The sequence below is a fragment of the Penicillium taxi genome (assembly GCF_028828555.1).
Source record: "Penicillium taxi strain IBT 34144 chromosome Unknown utg000002l_segment0_segment0, whole genome shotgun sequence".
Taxonomy (NCBI): Eukaryota; Fungi; Ascomycota; class Eurotiomycetes; order Eurotiales; family Aspergillaceae; genus Penicillium; species Penicillium taxi.
Window position 1 is genome coordinate 3,391,142 of NW_026643204.1, and position 25,338 is coordinate 3,416,479.

The 25,338-nt window shown below is 44.1% G+C and overlaps 5 protein-coding genes across 5 annotated transcripts; 2 read left to right on the forward strand and 3 right to left on the reverse strand.

Moving 5' to 3' along the window:
• Positions 1 to 826: 826 nt before the first annotated feature.
• On the reverse strand, positions 827 to 2,788 carry N7495_003180 (MFS transporter; the record flags this gene model as incomplete). Its single annotated transcript, XM_057205849.1, has 2 exons — positions 827 to 2,467; positions 2,528 to 2,788. 2 exons carry the CDS (start codon positions 2,786 to 2,788, stop codon positions 827 to 829), a joined length of 1,902 nt encoding a protein of 633 aa, XP_057066456.1.
• Positions 2,789 to 3,983: 1,195 nt separating this feature from the next.
• Positions 3,984 to 4,958, reverse strand: N7495_003181 (dihydrodipicolinate synthase family protein; the record flags this gene model as incomplete). The annotated part of the gene is made up of 1 exon (XM_057205850.1): positions 3,984 to 4,958. One exon carries the CDS (start codon positions 4,956 to 4,958, stop codon positions 3,984 to 3,986), a length of 975 nt encoding a protein of 324 aa, XP_057066457.1.
• A 134-nt stretch (positions 4,959 to 5,092) lies between these two features.
• Positions 5,093 to 5,853, forward strand: N7495_003182 (uncharacterized protein; the record flags this gene model as incomplete). The annotated part of the gene is made up of 2 exons (XM_057205851.1): positions 5,093 to 5,305; positions 5,515 to 5,853. 2 exons carry the CDS (start codon positions 5,093 to 5,095, stop codon positions 5,851 to 5,853), a joined length of 552 nt encoding a protein of 183 aa, XP_057066458.1.
• Positions 5,854 to 9,811: 3,958 nt separating this feature from the next.
• Positions 9,812 to 11,793, reverse strand: N7495_003183 (fungal specific transcription factor domain-containing protein; the record flags this gene model as incomplete). Its single annotated transcript, XM_057205852.1, has 2 exons — positions 9,812 to 11,108; positions 11,201 to 11,793. The coding sequence occupies 2 exons, from the start codon at positions 11,791 to 11,793 to the stop codon at positions 9,812 to 9,814; spliced, it is 1,890 nt and encodes a 629-aa protein (XP_057066459.1).
• Positions 11,794 to 15,679: 3,886 nt separating this feature from the next.
• On the forward strand, positions 15,680 to 17,046 carry N7495_003184 (uncharacterized protein; the record flags this gene model as incomplete). The annotated part of the gene is made up of 5 exons (XM_057205853.1): positions 15,680 to 15,686; positions 15,740 to 15,941; positions 16,032 to 16,185; positions 16,243 to 16,339; positions 16,421 to 17,046. 5 exons carry the CDS (start codon positions 15,680 to 15,682, stop codon positions 17,044 to 17,046), a joined length of 1,086 nt encoding a protein of 361 aa, XP_057066460.1.
• Between the last annotated feature and the right edge of the window lie 8,292 nt (positions 17,047 to 25,338).

Sequence of the window (25,338 nt, forward strand, 5' to 3'; positions counted from 1 at the left end):
GAGCTTTCCACAAAAATGACCACCATGGTTATATTAAGTTCTGAATCGATTTCGCTGCGAATCCAATATATATATACAATAAGCTATATACACTCACTCTCCCAGTTCTTATATCAATCGAGTGGGTTCGACAGCATTCTACCCTACTATAACATTTCGCCAAAGAAAATTTCAAGACGAGCACAATATCAGTTGAATAGATGAAGAAGATACATAGAGCGTGTGCTCACCACCAAGACATCTATCCCAGAAAGCTCTACTTGTTCGTGGGAACCCTGATAGGTCGGTTTGGGCGGACTTTTATGTTTCAACAACATTTGAAGACATTGGACCTGAATATTTGGCCCAATGCGACTTGTAAAGGTAATTGGGGAACTATTTGGAAGAGCTCCGCTACTCTCAGTAAAGCTATTAGGGGTACTAACAGAATAAAGCAGAGAGACAACCAGGATGAGGGACTTTCTTGTAATACTTAATTCGCTAAGAGGTTCATGCATATGCCGCTAGGCTGCAAACCTTGCAACATTCTGACGGTTACCAAGCTTGAAAGGTTTTGATGCCAATCTGGGCAACAGGCGTTATGTAAATTTAAATTTCAATGTATCAAGACCCCAAAAGTTAGGTGGACGAAAAGAAAGGCCTCAATTTATATATGCTATAAACTTTATTCCCCAAGGCTGATACCAAACATTATATCTAAATGCGATGTACCTCAAGTACAGATAAGTCACTCCAGAGGCATGCATAAAAGTAGAGAGAAGCGGCGCCCCAAATCACAAGCTTGGCGGAACGCAAATTAACAAAAAAGAATACATAAGACAAGGCATTAGAAGGAGTCGCGTGTGTTCACGAGATCCAGATCATATGGGTTTCCTTCATAAGTAGGAACGCGATGTAATTCACCCGACGTGTGCTCGCGCCTTGAGTGCTTGGAATGCTTGGAATGCTTAGAAGTCTTAGATGAATGACTGTCATGAGTAATGGTCCGGTGTAGAGACCCGCCATCAATCTCGTTTGAATTTTCATTATCGTCAGTTTCGGAATATGCGCTTACGCTTCTCGCTTCTTCGGGTATCTCGGGGACGTTAGTGGTAGCTGTGGACATTACCAGTTTAGATTCAGCCGATTCTGGTGCTTTGGCCTTCGCCATACTTTGGAGAAGGCTTTGAACGAATGCTTCCGATTTTGCTGAATATTTGCAGTGTTTTCGGATGATGTGACCGTACTTGTATAAGACGAAGGGAAACGGTACGCAGGCCAGGGCTAGGAAGGCTGGGATGCTGGAGGCCCAGTGAATTCCCAAGTTGTTGAACATTTGCTCAGTGAAAAGAGGGAAGGCAAAGCCGAACAGAGATCGAAGGAGAGAGTTTGCAGCGAGTACAGATGCGGCAAAGATGGTGTAGGAGTCAATCAGATAACTAAATATGCTGAGGAAGCACAGAACCATTCCAAATCCAAATGGCACACCGGCGGCAATGCTGGCCATCCAGTGGATTTCGGGGGAATTAGTCCAAGCGAACCAGAATAGACCAACAGGGAGGGCAATAGATGCTATCATGCATGGAGGAAGACGGTCCTCGGGTGGCGCATATCCTCCTTTCTTATCTTCGCATTTGCTATAACGTTTATTATCTGGGATCGAGTAGGCGAGAGCCAATAACATGCCTATCATAACTCCAAGGAAGGCGAGACTCGAGACGCCTTGGTTCCAGCCTCTGTGCTCCATGAAAACAATCGGGAAAGCTCCAAAGAGCATATAAAGCGTACCATAAATGATGGCGAGATAGATACTGAGTAGGAGAACGATCGGCTCCATGAAAAGAAGGACAAAAGGCCGAGATAATGAAGCCTTGATGGAAGCTGACAGTTTGGGCCGACCTTGTTCAATATCAGGCTTACTAATATAGACCATGCCAGTTAAATTCGAGAGGGTTTTGGCACGCTGGCGGAGAAGGACGGGGCCATAGGTTTCTGGTTTTAACGCGGCTCCCAGGAACCAAAACACCCCACAGAGGATGGAGAGTAGACCCATAACCCATTTCCATCCTTCTGTCATACCTAAGAATCCACCAATAATAGGCCCGATTACAGGACCCAGGAAAGGGGCCAGAGCGAATGCTGCAGAGGCCAGCCCTCGTTGGCGTGCCGTGAACATATCAGCAATTACACCACCGGAGTTTGTGAGTGGGGATGAGCCGAAGGCACCGGCAAAAAAGCGAAGAATGAGAAGAGTCTGAATGTTTTTTGAGCCAGTCGAGCCAGCGCAGAAAGCCGTTAAACCACCATATGCAATGATAAAGACGATTTGTCGACCAAACAGCTCACTCATAGGTGCCCACAATAACGGACCTAATGCAAATCCAAGGACATAAAGTGAGACTCCCAAGGTTGCGATTTCTGTTGTGATCAGAAATTGTTCCTCGATTTCTACGAGACCACCTGTGAATGCACTTGATACCAACGCCACCTAGTTGAGCCTAGTTAGCATGAGATTGGAGACATTCATTTCATAAAGCTGTTTACATACCACAAGTGTCTCCAAAGCCGCTACTACTGTTATACCCCACTTCATAGATGGCTTGAACTGCATGGGGTTTCGAAAGTCCTGTGGCATCCATGTGACAGCGTATGGGTCCTCCTCAGTACCAGATCCTTCATAATGATGATCAAAAACTTCTTGGGTAACTACACCAGGACTGACTACCAATCGCCAGAAAGGAACGGAATTTGGCAGATGTATCGGTAATTTTCCATCGCTGGAAGGCGCTTCTGTGGCCTCAGTCACCATGGTTAGGTGGAGTTCTAGGATAAAGATACAGGGAGGATGGGATCCAATATTCAAGATCTGTAAGAGGCGGCGAGTATTAGATCTTTATTACTTGATAAAAGGGGAAAAGGGAGAAAAGATTGCATCAGCAGGCACGAGTGCTTTTGTTCTACCTAGGTACGCCTCATGCTAGTTTTCGTCCAAAGCTAAATGTCCAATTCAAGAAACAGCCTTGCTAGATTAGTCGGATGTATGACTTGTTTAGGACAAGGGAATTGTGAAATGGATCAGCTTCACAGTAAGTGACCAATAGTCTTAGAGCATGATCTGTTCAAGGGTCCACAAACAGCAATTCACCGTTGATTCATTTCTCGCCCCAATCAATCGGTCTTACGAATAATCATAGTAAGAGTCTAGTCTAGTCTAATAGATGGCTAGGTTCATCATGTTGTTTTTCCCGTTTTTAGTCTTGGTATTTACGATGTACCTACTTGGTACCCACTTACCGCGGCTCATATGCTAATCAGCCCATGACATCGCATAATTTAATGCTAGTGATTATTTATGCTGCGATAAACTACTAATAGTTCCCAGAGCTAAGAGCCGACGGGTCCGAAATTCAGCATTTAATCCGAATAATCGAAGATTAGACATTTCTTCTACGAGAGGCTAGGTGAAAATACTGATACTAAAACAATAATTCGCATATACCTCGTAAATTTGTTTTTTATACGCAGACTCCGTCGTAGATGCTTGCGTTATGCCATAGGGCATTATGAAAGTCGCTCAATAACTCAGAATAAGGCATGCCGAACACAGCCCCGGAGTGATATGGACTTGCAGATGAGATCAAAATACAGTTTTGGATTGGTCCGATAGCACTTGCGTTATTTGTCAATGATACCTATTAAAATCAGCTGAGATGTGGCCGATATCTCCCGATTATTCGCCTCGAGGTTTCATTTTGGACTGACAGATTACTTCTACTCCATTTCCTTCGCTGAACAAGCTCTCGAATGATCTCAATAGTCAGTATCGATGTGAGCTCCGAGCAGTCTGTCACCTCGATATGAATACTTATACTTATATACCTACGTAAGCTATGGAAAACTTTTGATTATCGACGTGGAATTCTTATACTTCTAAGTTTATCCGTATCTCGGCATCGGTTAAGTTAATCAGGCTGTACTCTGGAACCTTGGGAGGCTGCTATCTCTTATAGTCCCTTTTCGATCACTGAAATATCAGCCATCTTCTCCTGGATGGCGTTCTTGGATGCCTCGCTGACTGGCTCGTACGGGTGACGAGGCTGTAACAGTTCTTCGGCGTTGTCGATTCCAGCCGTGATAGCGCTGTAACGGGCAACAGCATGCTTCGTAGCAGCAATGCCACTCTTAATAGGGCTTTCCGCCAACGCAGCTTGTCTCTGGAGCTTGGTAGCTTCCTTGATGTGCCCTGCCTGATAAAGTGCATAGATTTTCGACGTAGTCTTGGGGAACACATTAGAAAATGCAGCAATGCATCCAGCACTACCGGCTGCAAGTCCTCCGATTAAAAAATCGGCCTGTCCGCCAAAAGTCGCGAATTCCTCGGGCACAAATGTCCCTGCTAACCGTGTGATTTTTCCCACTGATCCACACGTTAATTTGACACCAACTACGTTCGAGCGACCATTGTTGGCTGTGGCTGATTCGCGCGTGATAGCTGTTATGGTCTCCGAGTCCAGATCGACGCCGTTGCAAACTCCTGGAAAGTTGTATATCACTACCGGTAAGGTGGATTTGGCAGCAACCTCGGAGAAGAAGCGCTTAACGACGTTCATATTGGTCGCCTTGCCAAAGTATGCTGGCGGGAGAACCAGAACGTAATTGGCGCCTGCCTCAGCGGCATCTTGAATCAGCTCCAGGGTTTGTTTGGTGGAATGTGATCCCACTCCGGCCATTAGAGGGTAGTCAGGTCCCACTGCAGATCGGGCTGTTTCAATGAGCTGCCGACGTTCCTCGCGAGTGAGGAGGAAAGCTTCTGAGTTGGTGCCTAAGATCACTAACCCCGTAAGGCCAGATTGAGAGAGGTATCTGAAATATTTGGCTTGAGACTCAAGATCTAGGGTATCGGTGTCATGTTTGAAAAAAGTAACAGTGGGGCACCATACACCCGCTTGGGGCACATGTGGCTGGGTAGACCAGGACATGATTGAAGAGCAGATATAGAGGGATGAAGAGGAAAAGAAGAGGGGTTCAATCACTCTTATCTACTTGAATCCCTGTGGGGCAACATCGGGAGGGGTAATTGGGGTAATTTGAATAATTTTACCCCAAGTATTCAATGTCTATCGATCTAGCTCTTCTATATAAAATTGAAACATGGGTTGATCGGAAAGCTTTGGGACTCATAGCCAGGACCAAATACGGAGTGGAAGTAGCATCTATTCCAAGGGCTGTCAATAAGGCATATTTGCAGGGTATCGGACGAGTGGGTCTGAGAGAGCCCTATTCTTCTGACTCCAGCCACGCTCAAGGGACATGGCTGATTATCTCTGTGAGAATTGAGCTCAATAGAAAAAGGCATTGAAAGCCTTGGCCAAAATTAATCAATGACCGACGTCCTTGCTTGGCTGGTTGAAGCGCACTCTCTCCGCAACCTCAAATTTATATACTGTGCCATAATATTTTCGAAGCCCTTTCAATAAAACCCACAGTATTGCCAGAGCCATACTAAGACGAAGACCATGCTGCCCCAAGGAAGAGCGCGGTAGCCGTCAACTGCCAGATACGCCCTGGCGATGTCACGAAGATGGCGCAAGTTCAGGACGAGTTGGTCGTTGGCGTTCTGGCTTCCAACGATATGGGACCAAAGAGCTCGCCTCTCAGAATAAAGGGCTGGGCATTGCTCGATTGCGCAGTATTAAGAGAAGGCAGGTGAAAGACGTCCCAGTCGTCAAGGCAGTATGCATGACCGCCTACACTCTTTCCCCATATTTCAAGCACGGCCTCGATACCCTAGCGGTGGATGGTCTGCTTGACGAGGATGCAGTGGTTGGCGGCTGGGCCGCCGCCCTCAAGAAGAAGCACGGCGTCATCATGTAGGCTGCCATGAGTCGGGTGACTCCGCTAAGCTTGAAGAACAGATGGGAATTATCCAGGAGCCCGCTGTTTTAGATGATTGTCATAGCTTGGTTGGTAAAAGCGACTTTGGACAGACAAATTTTAGAGCCAGGACCTTCTACCTGGCCGAATTTAACAGTGTTCAAAATTTGAGCGCCGATGCCTCGATAGGCGTCGTCGTTGCCATCGTGAGATGGACCGAGATAATTCATGCTTTGAGTAAAGAAGTCTTGAAGAGGTTGGGTTATTGTTACGGAGTAGAACTGAACTTGTGGGGGAACATCGTCACTCATCAGACATAGCACACAGAATATATGAGATAGAATCAGAATCCTACTATTGTATAGTTTCTCCTAAGATCTTTTAATAGAACTAGCTATATTTTCCCCTCCATACTTGTTCCTTCTTCGTCTACCAACTAGCGTCCAATGGCTTTGAGTGAAGACCAACCACCTGGGCAAATAATTTCCAGGATTGAAGCCTGGCATTACCAGAGCCGAAAATGCAGCAGCAGGATCACATCTCGCAGACCTGGGATATGGAGGAGTGGTATTAGAAATGGTGTAGTGAGGCCTGCAGCCTCAGTTTCGACAGCAAGCAGGTCATGAATGCCTGGTGCGGCGAGAACTTTGGATGCATTTATAAGTGGAAAAGGCCAAAAATAAAACTAAAAACACATAACACATTCGCATGTCGCCCAACATACTTTTCGCCGGCCCATCAGTACCTCTTAATATAACAAGGGAACGGTTTGTCCATCATTCTTTTACTCTCCATCTGTCTTCCATTTGCATTAGTTAAGAATGGAAAATTTAATCATAACATAGTGGCACTTTTTAGGTTGTTACTTACAGGCGTACTTTTCCCTGTACATGATGGGTTGACAGGGCCCATCTACTTCACCGCGCTAGCTACCCCCAAATGTTTTCTCTTTTCAATTTGCTAGCCTCAATATTGTTCCACCTGTAATACAGAATCTCAGGCTCAAGTTTTTGGCACACCAAAGGGACTCAAACTCGGAATTTATCAAGACTCTTTTTCCCTTCTTGCCAGGAAGTACTTCAAGGGTGCAATAAATCCAATCAGGAAAAGCCAGAATACAAGACTTCCAATCAAAGCATTTTCAGCCATTCCTGATTCGATTGGAACATTTTGCCTTGGGGTCGTCATCGCTCAGCTAGACAAGTGGGACGTTTGGTAAGAAAATATTCCTCTATATAGAAAGTAATCAGTCTTCTAATACCTTTAGTGCTCAACAACAAAGATACCTTTTTGCTCAAACCCCTTTTTTGGCACTGGTGCCCCCGATTATATCTAATCAAAAATATATTCTTCTTTCCAAGATGGCGTATTTGAGTTCACCACCTAGAAACATGTAGTTGAATAATTCATAAGATAACGTGAACTTTCGGATAGTTTCCCGAGGCAATACCACGTCTATTTCAACAAGCTCAATATAGCTGTTTTCCAACCAGATAATAGCTTCCCACCCCACATATCAACTCTTAGAAAATGTATCCGGCATAACTTCACTTGCACATGTACAATATTTTGTCCGCAAGGTTAAGCCAGTTGCAGCTCTTCTTGTTCTCGAAACCTTCACTAAAGACAATTCGTGGTGAGAACCTGCATCATTCTTCCCCGTCCACATGTCAGCCGTCTGACAGAAGTCATACTGTACCGTTTTCTTTTGCATATCTAACACTCTGATTGCCACAAAAGACATAATACCTCTACAGGCTTCAAGAAGGAAAATGAGACCTTAATCTTCAATGATCGGCCATAGAAACACTGTGAATTAACTCAATATATCATATATTATGTTCTAGAGATACCTATGCTAGGTTTAAACTTCCTTTATCTAGTAATGTGTGACATCAGATGTGTGTTTGGTTCAGTTATTACCGGAAAGCATTAACCTGGTGTCGGCTAAACACGCTCTGCAGTGGCGGAATTGAATCTGAAGTGAGAAAAGCGTCATTCACGAGAGCTCTTAGCTTTAAAATCGCCACCATAGCTGCTACACAACCGAGTCTACATAGACTCTCTTACTTTCTGTCACTGTCAAGTGTACTTGGAATACAACCTGCGGTTGCAATCCCACTAGAGTGATTAGAGTGGTGATTTATATCGTCTCACTTGATCGACCAGAGGACGGGGGCCAGCTGCATTTTCTAGGGTATATTACTAATATAAGCTCAGACTTTAGAGATGTAGTAAGCAGTTCTGTATTTTGGCTTTGAAAACGACCTAGCCTCTGTCGTTGATTCTAGATATAGGCGAAACACTAGCTTTGATGTCGTGACATTCTCTCAATGAAACCTCATGTTGACAATTTGCTTTTTAGAGCAGGCCGTACTTAGCCTTTTAATTGGTTCTGATCTACGTAATGGTCAAGATCATTGGATATTGATCCCAAGACAGAAAGCACAGACATCCATTAGCCTTCGGAAGGTACACCGATTTTTCATCTGCTTTATTTGCCTGCTATCACGTGCTCGTATAATTATCATAAGATTAGAAAAATACAGCTAGCTTTTATATTATCCACCCAGCGATTACCGAATGGGGGAGTGCAAATAAATTACTACGCGTAGAATATCCCTGAACATAGTTGACAAAGTGGGTCCGAAAGCTCAAAATCTTAAATAAAGTTTCGGAGGTTTTCTTGGTCTATGGTTGGTTTATTGCGCTAAGATCTAGAGATGTCAAAGCAGTGTAGCAATTTTGAATTTGCCTCTAGGATGGCAATACGACTTTTTGGTGTCTCATAGACCCCAAGCCATGCGATAGACGCGCCTATGCCAATGTGATAAGATTAAAACGAACTCAATTATTCATAATTCCCTATATAAGGAACTCAAAAGAAAGATGAAAAGCATAGCTACAAAATATCTTATCTCCTTTCTTCATTTCTTTTTCTGTCCACTGAAACTAAGCAAACTTGATCGCGGCGTTTCTTCCCTTGTTTTTGGAAGATTTCCATATTTAATGTCGTTGTCAACTTGTTGAAGTGGTGATTTTAGTTTAGTTTGTATCTGGCGGCTCATTAATTCATTGCACAGTTCAAATAGCTGTCCGATTTCGGTAACTTGTATGTGTTGAATGTGTAATGGTTCAGGATGTCCTTTCTATTGTCCAGTTTTATGGAGTTATAGTAGCTACTCTGCCAAGAGTCATGTGGTCTTGGTAGGTCAGCTGCCATTGTTAACAACAGTATCATTTCTGTGGAAATATATGCGCCCGAAATCTATATTTGGAGCTAATTATGTCACTGTCTTTTGATTGATCGAACCACCCCTAGAAGTACCCCCAAGGGCCATGATATACGGCGTTGTCATTGTCGTTTTGGCCTTAGAAACAATCATAAATCTAGATTGGGGAATGATTCCTATGTACTACTCTAGATATAAGGTTTAAAGCCCTTCGCTGATCAGCTAGACCCACAACTGTCATGTTTTTTCTGAGTACGGAGTAATAACCAGGAAACAGGTGGCTCAGCCGGGTTTCCGTCTTCACATTGTAGAATAATTTGGTTCAACAGTGGGACAAAGGAGGTTATGATAAATATTGAAATCATATCGTCTGGCTAAATAATAATCCTACACCAGCGGTCTTCTATAATCAGATCATCCAAATGACTCGGTTGTGACCCTCCCTCTGACCGCTTGTACGCCCCTCGACGTATAGTGATTTCAAGTCTTTTTTTTTTACAAAACCATCCATCTTTCAGTTACAAAACTATTTAGCCAAGATATTGGTTAAAGACTCTTATTAATAATGACCGTTTAGCATAGCGATCTGTGGTACTACGCTGACTGATGACCAGCATCCCCGTCGGAACCCAGTTCGCTTTAAAACCATGTTCAATGACATAACTAAGCATGTATCAATTTAGTTAGTTATTCATAGCCACCTTTCAATTACAAATATCTATCAATCACATGGTGCTCAGATCATGGAAACTAGTAGCCAGTAACACTGGATCTAGACTCAACAGTGGTGGTTCTTGCTCTGCTCTAAATTCGTGAATCTCTCTATCAGGACCCCACCCGAGACTTGAACGCCCATCTGGTGAAGGTGGGAACTGGGAGGGCAGATTGAAACATGTCTCGTCATTCACATTTTGCTGCGGGATTGAAGAAACATCGCTAAGTCCCCATCCGTTGGTTGGGTCAAACCGATGAATAATCTTGGTGCAAATACTGAAGGCACGTTGAGCGCTGATATCTTTATTGGCTATCTCTGCGAGCCATTGAATAGCCTTTTTTATTCCAGCAAAAACTTCGATGACTTTCGGATCGAGTGAGTTGGCTGTTTCCTCTCCCGAGGAGTTAACACTGACTGCCGTCTTTTCCCAGAAGCCTCCCACGGTCGCATGAACAAGAAGCACAGCCATAGCCTGCATCATGAAATGCAGAATATTCAACCACGGCGTCACTTTGTACAGCCAGTTCAAGTCTGGCTTGTCAGTCATTGTTGACAAGATAGCCAAAGCAGCGTTTTTGCAAGAAATCACACCTTGCTTGTGGCAGGTTGACCGTGGATGTGAAATTCCCGCGTTGTCTACTCTTGAGTGAGGCAGGTAGGGTCGATTAATGATGATTTGTGAGCTCAGGTAGTTTAAGGCGAGAGATATTTGATCTATAGATAGATCCGTAACTTGCAGCGCACCCTCGGCATTCATAAACTTATATGGCTTTTGAAGGCTGCGTAGCCATGTTGCAAACTTCAGCTTGTATATAGCCATTCGAGCAGCGGTTTCATCCCATCCTTCACGATACACATCCGCGTTGTAGACGTTATTGACGACGGCATGTGTAATCAACTCCAAATCAAGCAGATGGAAGAACCAAAGGAATTTTGTTGGCTTGATACTTTCGAACCACTGGAGGCGCTGCTGTATCTGAAGTTGGGTTCCGTGGAGAGTCCAGTGAAGAGATTGACCATCATATGCTCCTTCAACGAGATTAGTGACAGCCATATTTTCTCTATGGCAATTATCTCTGCTTGATGATGGGGCGATTGGTGATGGAGGAGCTGTTCCAGAAGAGTAGTAGTCAATACAAGAAGCTCGGCCAGTGACCACGGAGAGTTGATGCTCTAAGGAAACAATTGACCACCAAATGCGACAACGAGTCTCCTTAGACGTTGGATCTATATTGTCACCAATGGCTTGTTGATTGATCCCCAGTCCGATAGCTGAACGGGCTGCAATACCAACCATCTTCCAAGATCTGTGTGTATCAGTAAATGTAGGATACTCATCCATGGGGACTCAGCTGATGTGAGTCTCACCATAGGCAGCTTATGAAGCGCGTAGGCTTACCTATTGATTTGTGATGATGCAAGATAATATATAGATGCTAACAGTTCAATTTGCACCTGCTGAATATCGGCGTGTCCGCATTTTACGCTTCCACTAATAGAGCTCAGTGTTGTCGCTCTGTCGAAAAACACATGGTCATCCGTATAATTGTTAGGACCTGGCTGAGACAACTGATAGTATCTAGAACCAATGGCAAATAGAATGTTTAAAACTGCCAGCCAATTTTTCGTTGGTCTCGATTTGTTCTGCTCAAACACATGCTCATACTGGGAAGCAAATAAATCTCTATCAAGCAGAGGAAAAGACGGATCGACTGTCTGAAAGTAAGTCTGAATGAGATAATTTCCCCATGGCCTCGTTGGCAATGTAAACGGATCAGCTACTTCGGCTTCCAGGTTGCGTTCTTCATTCAAAAAGTAACTCAGGTGCGTGATGGAATTTTGAGGCGGTAGCGACCGTCTGTTTTCAGACCAGCGTTTTCTCACTGAATCGAGTGATTCACAATCTAACTTATGCATCCAAGCCAATTCTGAGTTGTTGCCGATATAGCCCAGAGCCCTAGACTGGTGGTTTCGATTCACATCTTCACCCATCGAATCAATTTCATCCAAGGATCCTACGGATGAGGAAGATGAGGAATTTAAGAGGTTTGTATTGCTTTTATTAGTCACAGCTGGCCCGTACTAATGATAATGTGAAAACATATTAGCGGACTGCTGCAGAGTAGTCTTTTAGAATGATTAGGGAATGTTACCTCTTGAAATACATCTGGTTCCTCCCGCTCAGATTTGCGAATTTTCTGTACCGTCCTCGGATGTAGGTTTTCAAGATGGTCCTTCAAAAGAAAAGTCAACATTTTCATATTGATGACAAGACAAGAATTTATTGGTGATACCTTATGATTTCCGAACTCCATTTTCGAGAGCTTTTGGGCTGGCAATCTTGATAAGAGAAGCTGCTCTAATTTTTCATTTTGTCCAAGATTAAATGCTTGAGCCACATTATCAAGCAGTTCTTTAGAAGCATGGAGCTCTTCTGTGATCTTTCGAAGAGCAAGCTTTCTCCTCCGGTCTTGACTTTGGTCGAATATGCATTCACTATTTGCTTCAACGCACTTAAGACATGGCTGATTCCCTTGGCACTAAATAAATATTGTCATTGAATAATCGCACAATTCTTCTAGTATGGTCATTCTACCTTTGTTCTCCGCTTCTTACAAGACTGACATGCGATGGATCGTCTATGTATTTCCGTTGGCGGAGCGTAAATTGGCTGTTGGGAGTGCTGGTCAGCCAAAATCGGGGCATAAAGCTGTCTATGGCGTGCCGGATCCATGGTTGTATGGTGGAAAACACAAATTTTTTTAAAAGTGCTTTTCTTTGTCAATGCCACTAAAAATTCTTGCGGGTGAAAATACTTGATAAAGAGCATTTGTAGTGATGCGGTCATCGCTCAAAAAAGACATACTCCTGTGTAATGGGTTGACGTGACCCAAGGTACTGAAGCTTTTCATGTACTTAGCGTCCCACAACTACAAACCTTGGAAGTCTGGGTCACGACGAAATGGAACTATGTACCTTAGAAGTCGCTGCAAAATTCTGTCCACGGCTGTCAAGTAGTTAGTTACGTCCTAGAACAGCTTTATGTAATCGATAGGCTCATTGGAACCGATTAATAATTTGATGTGGTGCGAGTCCTTTTCCAATAGTGCTATTTAGGATATACTTAGGTTCATTTGGTGTATAAGAGTAGAAAAAAGATTCGTACCTTTAAAGAAGGAATTGCAATTATAGAATCTGGACAATTCCAATGTATGTAAGATGAAGACAGAAATCCAAGTAGCCACTACTATAGAGGTGGCTTAATTTTCTTCTGGATTAGAAAGATTCAGACCCTTCGAGTTCTGCTTGATTTTGGATATAATTTCCTAATTTGATCTCGCTAGATGTACTTCGCATGAATACTGACATCTGTCCAAGTATGTTTGAGCACTGTACGTATTTAAGCTTATAATATTCCGCCAAGGCCATCCAATATTGAATATCCTGCTGATGAGAATAAGACGTTGCTTAAGTGTCTGTTATGAAAGATTTACGATCATCAATATCCATTTCGGATTTTTTCGTGCGGTAAAAGAGAATTTTGTCAACGCCAGCCTCACGCATGTGAAATATGTTCTTCCAGAAAATGCGTATTGTCACTGGTTTTCTGTACCCCCCTCCTCCTTCAGAGATGAATTGAGAGTAGAGACTTTCAAGACGGGACATGGGTAGTTTGTAAATGCTTGATTCCCTCCCGCTTGAGAACTGGCTTGAGAATATAAAGACTGACAGAGGTGGGATATGGATAGATTGTATGTGCTTAACACTCTCGTACTTGAGAAACGACTTGGATACCTTTATACTAATCAAACCTAGTAAAAATTTCCTTTTGTGGAATATGCATGGTCCTGCAGTATCAGAAAACTGTGTCAATGTAAGAAGTGAGAACCACGCTATGTTTGACGTCCACCGTCCACTGATATCTATATATGTTAGCCCTCGGAATTACACACACCGTTTCTGGGGAATGTGTCCTGAAAAACTGGGCTTTGGATTGAATAGGGTTCTTCACATTCTTTAGCTAGGTTTTCCCTATTTTGTTAGGTTTCCCTACACTGTCATGATAATGCAAAGGCTTCTTCTATACACAATGGTTATAAATTTGCTGTCTGTCTCCGTAGACCAAGTCATGAAAACTTTTCATGTGCCATCCAACTACACATTTTGTCCACGACAAAATTTTTGCACGACGCTCAACAGCTTCTTAATTGGGGCTAAGGGTCAGTAGGTATAATTGTTAAGCTGACAAAGTAACATTAAAGAGATCGGGAATATGGCAGAAAAGTGGACATGCTACGGACCATCTATCGAACTTGGGGTGAACAGGGTGAATTACATCCTTGCAGTTGACTTGGGGTATTAGAAGATACGTGTGATTTGGAATGGGAAATATTGACTGACCAGTTTAATAAACACCCTACTTCTTGTAATGAACGAATGGAGGAATCGTTTAATATTCTTTCGGCCATAGACCTAGAATAATCACCGGCCGTAAGTTTACCTGACCGTTGGCCCTTATTTTTTCCTACCAAGTATCGTTGTTGAGTCAATTCCCAAATAGCTGTTGTGTTTTGTCATCAACATCATTTCTCTCTTGAGTGTCTTTATACACATGGACTATAAGAAACTCTTTTTGCAGGCTAAAGAGGAAAAGAAGCAAGCTCAAGAGGAAAATAAGTAAGCCCAAGAGCGAGAGAAGCAAGCTCAAGGCTTGTATTCAACTAGGAGGGAGTTAGTGTTGCTATTGTCTATTCACAGGGATCTCGATGCACTATTACTACGTTGTACATGTAACAAGTTATGCGGTAAGATGTGTGTTCATTCTAAGTTCCCGCGACGGAATCAGATATGCTCCGATTCTACTAGTTTCATTCACTTCCCGAGTCCATTCACTTCCCGAGTCCATTCACTTCCCGAGTCCATTCACTTCCCGAGTCCATTCACTTCCCGAGTCCATTCACTTCCCGAGTCCATTCACTTCCCGAGTCCATTCACTTCCCGAGTCCATTCACTTCCCGAGTCCATTCACTTCCCGAGTCCATTCACTGCAGTAAACCAGATTCCATTGGTTCCAACAGCTGTCGACTCAGTGGATACAGAACTGGTCGGGTCGGGGGTGATGTACACTTGATGGTTGAATTGCATTTGCTTCGTTACCGCCAGGTGGATTGAAAGCGTTGGTGTGATTGGCAAACAAAATTCCGTCTCCGAGTTCGAACTCATCTCGGGCAGCGTCTATTTTGCATAACTCTGCAATTATATCACGGAAATGACTTTCCACGGCGATTCGCTCGCAATTTTCAAGACCTCGTTCGCTACTAATTGGTTGGAGATCGAATCTTCTAGCATCCTCTTGGGTGCATACCGCCCATCGGAAAATACTGTCCCACACGGCTAGCACTATAGACCGATTTTTCAGCTCAACAGCAGAAAATATACTGCTCTGTGTGCAACTACCTTCATTCAACCGAGGAAGCCCAAGTAGGATTGTTTACCCTCTTGAATGTGCTTGAAGATGATGCTAGAAGATTCGATCTCCGACCAATTAGTAGCGAACAATGTCTTGAAAATTACGAGCGAATCGCCGTGGAAAGTCATGTCTGTGATATAAGAGCTATGCAAAATAGACGCTGCTCGAGACGAGTTCGAACTCCGAGACGGAATTTTGTTTGCCAATCACACCAACGCTCTAATCCACTGGCGGTAACGAAGCAAATGCAATTCAACCATCAATACATCACCCCCGACCCGATCAGTTCTGTATCCACCGAGTCGACAGCAACACTAACACCCTCCTGACTACGGTTGAATACAAGCAGCCCCACAAGCTTTCTGTCAAAGCCCTTCGCATGGGGCTCAGGGAAACGGACTTATGGAAATGCATGGTCAGATCAAACAAAATCCCGACGAATCACTCAGAGAAATTAATACAATGCAGAGCGACTCGTATGGTCCGCCATTGCCCATGAATACCATGTGATGATCCAGGAGGGACTCAAGTACTCTTATGTCACTAATGGGGTCGCTCGTGTCCTTCTCTGCGTTCCATACAACGATCCTGGCATATTGTACTACTTTTTCTGTGATCCTAACGGCAAACAAAGTCTTCAAGAGCCGACGACCTCCATCGCGAGGGCTCTGTATCCGTGTTTTATGGCGTTCCATTCGCCAGCTCGTGAACAGGAATGGAGAAATACTGCACAGTCGCAGCTTCCTTTGTGAACAACTAGCTTCGACCACGCTCGTTCTCAGGCCCCTAAGGAGGTCTTACAGCAAATCGATGCGCACTCCGACAGTACCAACTCTGAATATGTAAGTTCAGAACCAAATTCAGAGTACCAACCATCATCGCCTCCACTGGAATCTCCAACAGCGGGTCGCCGAGTGACCACGAGATCTCAAGCCAACTGTGCACTCTCAGATATCTGACATTGGACGCAGTCTCGAGAAACTTCAGGCTCCGACTTGAATCAAGCGACCGGGCGCAAACGGGGCTTCAGCCAGGTCACATCTTCCCCTTCCGCCCAACGAGTGACTCGTCAACGCAAAACTGGGAAAGATTAAGGCAGCCATTCTAAACGCAATAATACACAATTTTGCACCCAGTGATGTCTATGAGGGCTACAGACGGGTGGTATCCTAGACTACTGTTGTCCAAACGTGAAGCTCCATCGTCGGGGTCAAGATTTCATCAATTACCCCATCAACTCGGAGGACTTGATACCTTTACTAAAAGCACAACTGGATGAGAACATTGACCGATGCATCCCCTTTGGAAACTGCGGGGCATACGGTGCGTCGTTTAAACTTATTTGTGCTGAATACGGCTATGTTTTCGTTGGGAAAGGGACCACATCGGTCCTCTGGAAAGAAGTCTCTCGTGAAGCGCAGGTGTATCACATCCTACAAAAGGCTCAAGCATCTGCTGTTCCTGTTTTTCTCGATCAAATTGACTTGGCAAAGGTATGTTTTCTTCATGGGGCTGGGGAGATTCGTCACATGCTCATCATAGGCTGGGGAGGCAATAGCACCGCAACGATGGAGCTCACACCGGAACTTCTCAAACATATTCACAAATCCACTAAGGAAATCAAAGCCTTAGGAACCGTCCATGAAGACCTTCGGCCTGACAATGTCCTTTGGAATGAAGAGCTCGGGCGGGCGTTAATCATTGACTTTCACCGATCTACCTTGAGACGTCGGTCAGTCCCAAAGCAACCACGAGCAAAGCCACAATTTTTGTGAACCGAGTCAGGAGATGCAAAGCGTTTACGTGTTCCTGAGGCAGTCTCTGAGGTATTTTAACAGCGATTGCATACTATACTACTTTCTCGTGTATTCCGAATCAAGACGTGCAGGTGTACGATGAGTGGTGCGGCACCTGACAAGTAATGGCCTAAGACTACTTTACAATCCTCGTTAACCCATATAATATCTGCATTATTATTGATAGGACAATTAATTTTCTATCACTTTCCTTATATCTTCCTTTGCAATTCGACTGATAATTCCTTAGCTATCGTGCATGTTTAATTAACTAAATATGCAGGAGTACCACAATGCTTCGTTTGCTTCATATATGATCATGAGCTTGGCCAGTCTCAGCTTCATCCATACCCAAATTATTTGAGCCTTGGTCATTTGCTTGAAGCTATGGCATATGCAAACAAGTATTTTCAAATTGTTTTGGCTAAGTCCGGACCTCAAAACTGCCACCAACGAGCCTCGTGGTGAGCTTCCATTGGTTCAATGGGGCTACTTCTTGTTTTATTAGGCTTGGTAATCCTTGCCTGTATAAAAACGAACCTGCAGACTCATATTGCGACGGTACGTGCCTTGACTAGTCCATCATCATACGCTATTTACATGCTGCGTAGCTCCAGGTTGCTACAATAAGCCTAAGAAAGGTGGCAGTTTTATCCTACCTTTTCCGAGCCCCTGAACGCAGTGTAGACGTCTTATTTTCGCATGGACACGTTCAACAACAAGCACAGAACATAGAGTAGTATAGGAAAGTCTACAGCAAAGGATACATCTATGTCACATACGAGATATTCAAGACTATCATCACTTATTAGAATGTAGTGAAGAGATATGACAGTCAATTGCTCACATTTGATACTTTGAGGCTGCCTCTGAATCTTGGTAAAATACCTAAGACATAGGTCTCGTATGCTGTCTTCATGGTGCGGCCGTCCGGGTCGTATGCTACTCCATCTATCAGACGCACGCCACGTACCCCGTTAAACTTGTGACACTGATCAGGACTACTGATTGCATAGAATGTTCTGGGTTTGGACCTCCATTCCTAAATCCCCTACATGATATAATATTCCTCCCTGGGAGGCTAACAGATTATTATTCTTAGCTTCCCGGGGAGATGAACATACAATGGGAAGTTGATAAAAGGACGCAGAAATCTAATCATTGAGATAGTTACCCGATAAGGATTACTAACGTCCTTTTATCCTCCATCTTTATCAACCCCCCATGATAGACACATACTACATCCTCACTGTTATAACGTAGAACAAACACCTTAGAGTTAAACCCCTTGGAACTAGAGGTCGGCACGGATACATATCCGTAAGATTTTGGATTATTCGTATCCGTAACCGTAGTCGAGAGCTTCTATCCGTAACCGTAACCGTAGAAATTCTACGGTTACGGATACGGATTACGGATATCCGTGATATTATGCCACCGCCTAAATAAATCATATGATACTACGATAGAAACTTATCATCCGAAGTCCCTAATTTGATATCTAAATAGTTATCCATTCATTGATAGAATGAGTCTCCTACCACGCCCTAAACGCGCTCCACGATAGGATTACCTTGTTCTAAATGATGGTAGTGATGAGGAAGCTGATCCTAGTGATCGTATCAAAAAGCAACCACGTTATCACTCCCCATTAGATGAAGATAAAGATGAAGATGAATCTATCTCTCCGAATGATTCAGCGAGTCAAATCCCTGAAACAACCTCTTCTATAGTGTCTACTCCTTTAGACTCTTCTTTGCCCAAGACACCAAAATCCAAAAACCAAGCCCTTTGGAGTCAATTTACAATCCGCAATCTTCCAGGGAAGTTCTGGCATCCTAAACGGGGTAAAGGGCCGTTACAGGACCGAGAGATTGTATGTATTCATTGTGGAGAATGGAAGATCTTGGATTCCCAGAGAGATACATCAACTTCTAATATGAAAACGCATCTGATGAAAAAACATGGATCAATGATATCATCAGTAACTCAGCAAGCATCTATTGTTTCTATGTTTCGGACAAAAACTAGTCAATCTATGTTAGAGGCATTAGAGGAGAATTTGATTCGATGGATAGTCTTGGAGAATATCCCTTTCACTGCTCTTTAGTCTATAGCATTCCAGCAAATCTTTAGGGTAAGCTCTCTCTCTCTCTCTCTCTCTCTCTCTCTCTCTCTCTCTCTCTCTCTCTCTCTCTCTCTCTCTCTCTCTCTCTCTCTTACTAACTTTAATTATTCTAGGAATTACTAAATACCCCTCTACCTTTTACGTCTGCTCGCATAGTCTCTCGACGAATCAATATGGAGTTTACTCAGTATCGTGCCTATTTGGTCAGTGAGCTCGCGGAAACATGTTCAACAATTGCTTTTTCTTTATATATATGGACATCCAAGAATCAAAAAGCTATTTTAGGGGTTATTGGACATTGGATAACCCCTGATTTTGAGTACCGTGAGAGGATTCTTGATTTTATAGAGCTTATTGGAGCACATACTGGAGAGAATATGGCAAGCCAGCTTCAAATATCTCTTCAGGAGCTACAACTTGAGTCTAAGCTACTTACTATTACTGCTGATAATGCAACAAATAATAGTGCCCTAATTAAAGAGCTCTACTTCAATCTTCAAGGGTTAAATCTAGCTACACTACAGTTTCAAGGTAAGATTCTCTTCATCTCTCTCTCTCTCTCTCTCTCTCTCTCTCTCTCTCTCTCTCTTTAATTATCTAAACTCACTTAAGATAGGTCTTGATAGCTATATTAGATGCCTGGCGCATATTCTGAATCTCATTGTCCAAAAGATTCTATCAGAGTTGAAATCTGGCGATTATCAATCTTCTTTAGATGCCTGTGGTATCCTAAAGGACCATAAGAGCCTACCAGCTGGGCATTCTGCGCTAGCTGTGAAGGGCTAAAGCTAATCTTAAATTCAGAACTAGCTAGGCACATGCTATTTACAAAATCCTTGAAGAACGTGAACAATTCGGGGTGGAATCGTGAGGTATGCGGTTGGTGGGTCACGTGGTACAACCACGTGATAGTTCACCAGGATTCAACCTGTTACAATACCCCCCTCCTATTCTCCTGTTTTCCGGGGTCCATTCGAAGTCGTAATTGGTCCGTATCGTAGTTCAAAGGTGTCGAGAGCTGTGCAGTTTTCCATTGCGTCGATAGGTTCCCATGTCAGTTCTGCGTATCCTCGCCATTTCACTAATGCTTCCCTCCGCGATCCACGTCCAATTTTTCGTGTCCTTGCTTGTAGGATCTCTTTAATTTCGTATTCCAGATCTCCTTCGACTAACAGCGGAGGCGGTTGCGAATCGTCCACGATTTGTGACGGTAACGGGTACGTTGCCGCGGGTCTTATTAACTTAACATGGAAGACAGGATGTATGCCGCTTGGCACATCCAGCTTCACTGTATGAGAGGATGGCACTTCTAGAACTATGTATTTGGCGTGGAGCCAGTCTAGTTTCTTTGAAGGCCGTATCGTGCGTACATTCCGTAGGTTTAGCCATACTTTATCGTTGATATTATAGACTGGAGCGGCTCGTCTTGAACGATTCGCTTATTCCTGTTGGCGTTCTTGGGCGATAGCCATCGCTGCATTTGCCCAATCGGTGGCGTCTCGTAGCCGGTTCGTGAACGTTTCCGCTGCGATCTCTGGTCCTCTCTCTGCTTGGACTTCTATCACTTCGACTGGATCGACATGGTATCCGTGTGTGAAGAAGAATAGAGATAGTCCAGTAGAGGTTGCGTCTCGGTTATTGATCGCTATGGCTACGATAGGTAGTAAACTTGCCCAGTCGTCCTGTGCGTACGTAGTAAAGGCGTGTAGAATTCGTTCGACTTCTTGATTTGCGCGTTCCGTAGCTCCATCAGTTTGGGGGTGGAATGCGGTAGATAATCGGCGTCGAATCTTTAGCTTTTCGCACACGATTCGCCAGAACCCCCCTACGAACTATAGGCCGCGGTCACTAGTGATCGCTATCGGTAAACCATGATGCATATAAATATGCTTCATAAAGACATCTGCGACGCTTTCCGCAGTAATACTATGCATATCTATTAGGATCACTCCTTTAGATAGCCGATCAGTAATTACTAGACAATTCGTCGCTCTTTCTTTCCCAGTAGGTGGAAGTTCTGTGATGAAATCCATGGATAGTTCGGCCCAGATTCGTTATGGAATCGGTAACGGTTTAAGTAGGCCTTGCTTCGAATCTCTCCAAATCGTGTTTCGTCCGCAAATGGTGCAATTCCTTAAGAATCTCCGTACATCGTTCGTCATTCCTGGCCAAAAGAATCTACGGGCTAGTATCGTATAGGTTGCGTCCCGTCCTGGATGTCTAGTTATGTAGGAATCGTGGACCTTCTGGATCAAGGTTGTGCGTAGTAGTTCGTTGTCTAGAATCCATGTCCTTTTCCTAAAGCGTAGAAGATTTTGTTCATCTAAGTCACACTCGGATAGGCTTATTTTCAGGTTCGATTCGGCAGGGATTCGTCGGTCTCCCTTTTCAAGTGCGAGTGCGAACTGCTGGTATATTTGATCTTCCTTCCGCGCGTTATTCCATGCTTCCTGCGTTTCTGCTTCTTCAAACATCGCCACTGGTATATCAAAGTCTAAAGGTGGACTTGGTTCAGTGCTATTGTTACGGATCGTTACTGATTCGAAGAGTTTCCGGAAACAATTCGTGAGCCTCTCATCAGAGATTCCTTTAGGTTCGTCTTGTCCTCGCCGGGATAGAGCATCTGGTTAGATCGCCTGTTTCCCGGGTCGATATCGTAGCTCAAAGTCGAATTCGGCCAGGATGTCTGCCCATCTCATTTGTCGTTCGCTTAGATCCTGCGCCTTATGAAAATATCGTAGATTTTTGTGGTCCGTTAAGACCACAAATCGCGGGACCATCTTCAGCTCTGGCTTCCATTCCCGTAGCGCATGGATGATAGCGAGTAATTCCTTATCATGTATCATATAATTGGTCTCTGCAGGTGAGAACTTACGCGAGAGATAGGCGCATGGTCTTAGCGTCCCATCTTCTTGTCTTTGGGATAAGACTGCTCCTGTCGCCCATCCAGATGCGTCTGTTTCCACTATTGTTTCGGTGTCTTCTCGGAAATGAGCCAATATTGGTGCAGAGATAAAGAGGTCCTTTAGGGTCTCGAATGATTCTTGTTTCTCCTTGTCCCATTTGAATATCGTATCTTTCTTTGTCAACTGCACCAATGGTGCAGAGACGTCTGCGAATCGTGGTATAAACGTCTAGTAGAAGTTAGCGAATCCAACAAAACCACGTACTTCTCGGACATTAGTAGGTGCTTCCCATAGCTTAATGGCTTCAACTTTCTTTAGGTCTACACATAGACCTTCTCCAGCTTATATGATGAACCCTAGGTATTTCACAGAGCTCTGTTCAAATTCAGATTTCTCGATATCGCATTGAAGTCCAGCATCTCTTAGCTTTTGGAGCACCTCGCGTACTTTTCGTCTATGATCCGTGATCGATCCGTCGGAGTAAATAATGATATCGTCCACATATGCTGACACAAAATCGTCGAGAAATTCGCGTAGAACTTCATTGATATACCGTTGGAAGGTTGCGGGAGCGCCAGTCAGGCCAAAAGGTGTAACTAGCCACTCATAGAGCCCGTATCGTGTTCGAAACGCTGTCTTCCATTCTTCGCCTTCCTGCATTCTGATCTTATGGAAAGCCGCTATGATATCGAGTTTGGTAAACCAGCGAGCCTTCGACATGTTTCGTAGTGTTTCTTGAATCAGAGGTAGGGGGTAACGGTCCTTGATGGTTATGGAGTTTAACCCTCTATAATCGACACAGAATCGGATGCCTCCACCAGGTTTTCGTACTAATAACACCGGTGAAGCTGCTGGCGATTTACTGACTTGTATGAATCCTTTTCCCAGTAGATCGGTAAGAGTTTTTCGTAGAACTAATAGCTCTTCTCTATTTATTCCATATAATGGCCTATGAGGTGGTGTCGATTCGTTACCATTTCCATCGCGTGTCAAGGGTATCTTATGATCGATCCCTGGGCGATGGCTCGGAAGCTTGTCTGCTTTCTCCTGGCTAAAAACATCTAACCAAGGGAGATATTATGGGGGAAGTTTAGCTCTCGGATCGGTGAATTTCTTAGGTTGCAGCGCCTTGTCGATATCGTCTATAGTCACTTTGGCTATTCGGAGGTGGTCCGGCGACGAAACGCTATCGAATAGTTCTTTGATTTCTCCCGCAGATGATTGCTGTACTTTCAATCTCTTTACTTTTGTTGGACCGATTGACAGGTCGATACGGTTCTAACAACGAATGCGCTCTCCATTTCTCGAATGGATATCTAAATACCCTCGTTTCGCAGCGTAAACTCCGTCGACATCTTTTAACCAAGGCGTCCTAAGTATCATTTCGTCTGACTATCTTGGAATGATGTAGGCAAAGACTTTCTGCTGTTGTAGTCCATTAACATCAAGATCGAAGTATGTGGCCTAAGTGATCCGTCCTTGATTCTTGATGACTCTGTTCAGGATTCGCGGTAGAATCGGGATACGCGGAAGGTTAAGAGATTGCGCTAGGTGTCCGTTGATAGATGCATAGCTATCGCTTCCGTTGTCTACTAAAGTCTTCGCGAATTGAATTCCATTAACTCTAGCATCGACATAGAATGACGCCTCTTTCTTTAGCAGCTTCTCAACCCCCTTCTGCTCCTGCTCGCGGTTTAGTGTAGGAGCTAATCTTTTCCCGAATCATTCTCCGCTTCATCTTCTTCGATCGCTAGCGAATACTCCCTTCTTCGGGGGTGGCTCGATCTTGGTTCTTCGACTACTGCATTCCGTACCACTACTTGGTTCGGATTCCGTGCGAGGCAGTAAAGGGCATATACTTTGCCAACAGTTATCTCGACCATATCGTAGACATCTCTTTTCTATACGGCGACGTTGGAGTTCTTCTTTCTCGACCCATTTTGCACGTTTTCCCACGAGATGTTGATCCTCTTTACGAACCTGTCCCTTTTCGTTCACGAATCGGGACGAATTCGTCTATATAGTGTTCGTGTTTATTGTTGGAGTCTAGTCCATCCTATCCTCTATGGCTGTGGTTGATTGATCTCTTTGGATTCGCTGGCGAGTGGATAACTGGCGTCTGCCTAATGCGATATTCAGTGTCTCGCTATCAGTGTCGATTTCGTGGAGCCGTGTGATAAGACCTATAAAATCATAGGGAACACCACGATTCATAAGCGAATTCGTCATATCTTCGTTAAGAGCATTTAGTAAGAGTTGTCGTTTTACTTCGTCGTGCCATTCGGTTGCACCAGCATCTGCGAGCTCTCTTTCTAACTGGGGAAGGAATCGTGAAAAAGGCTGGTCGGGCTTCTGTTTAAGCTGATGTAGACGCTGAGCTGCTCGTGATCGAGCGTTAGGGTCCCCATACATCCTCTCAAGATATTCCAGAAGCATATACGGGTTGCCTTCGCTTCGTTGTGTCTTCATAAACGTTCCGGTGTTCTTGGCGGCCATTTTCTCTAGGCGGGAAAATGTATAGAGGAATTACTCTTGTGGGGTACCGATGGCAGCTCCGTCTACTAGCAATTTGTTCTCTATCGAGATTCTCCAGGTTGGCCAATCAGAGATGTTTCCTACATACATCGCGGGGTCGGGGAGACGAGGGCGAGGTCGTCGAATCTGGTTATTATCGCTGGTTGATTCGATTGGTATCCCTTGTGGTTCCGTGGGTGGTTCGGGAGCGGCTCGCTCCTGGGACCGAACCACTAATTCTTCGAGTCTTCTAATTCTCTCATCGGTACTAATACTTGTCTGACTGATGTGCTGCATCAACGTCCTGGCCCACTCGGGTGGGCTCGACGGTTCGCTTGCAGTCATGATGATGAAGATATTCGTTTTCTTCTCGTGTTTGAATCGGATGCTTTCCGTCTTCAATTCGTTTGTCGGATGCTCAACTAGATACTTTCTAAGAGCGATTTCGTATTCGTAGGACGCTCAATTAGATTCTTTCTAAGAGCTTTTCGTATTCGTTGGTATGCTCGATCGGATTCTTTCCGAGAGCGATTCGTTCGTCTGTCGTATGTGGCTCGATCAGATACTTTCTGAGAGCGCTTTTCTTATCGTCGGTCGTGGGTTTTACTCTCGTTAGAGGAAGGATTTTGTATGTGAAGGGCTAAAGCTAATCTTAAATTCAGAACTAGCTAGGCACATGCTATTTACAAAATCCTTGAAGAACGTGAACAATTCGGGGTGGAA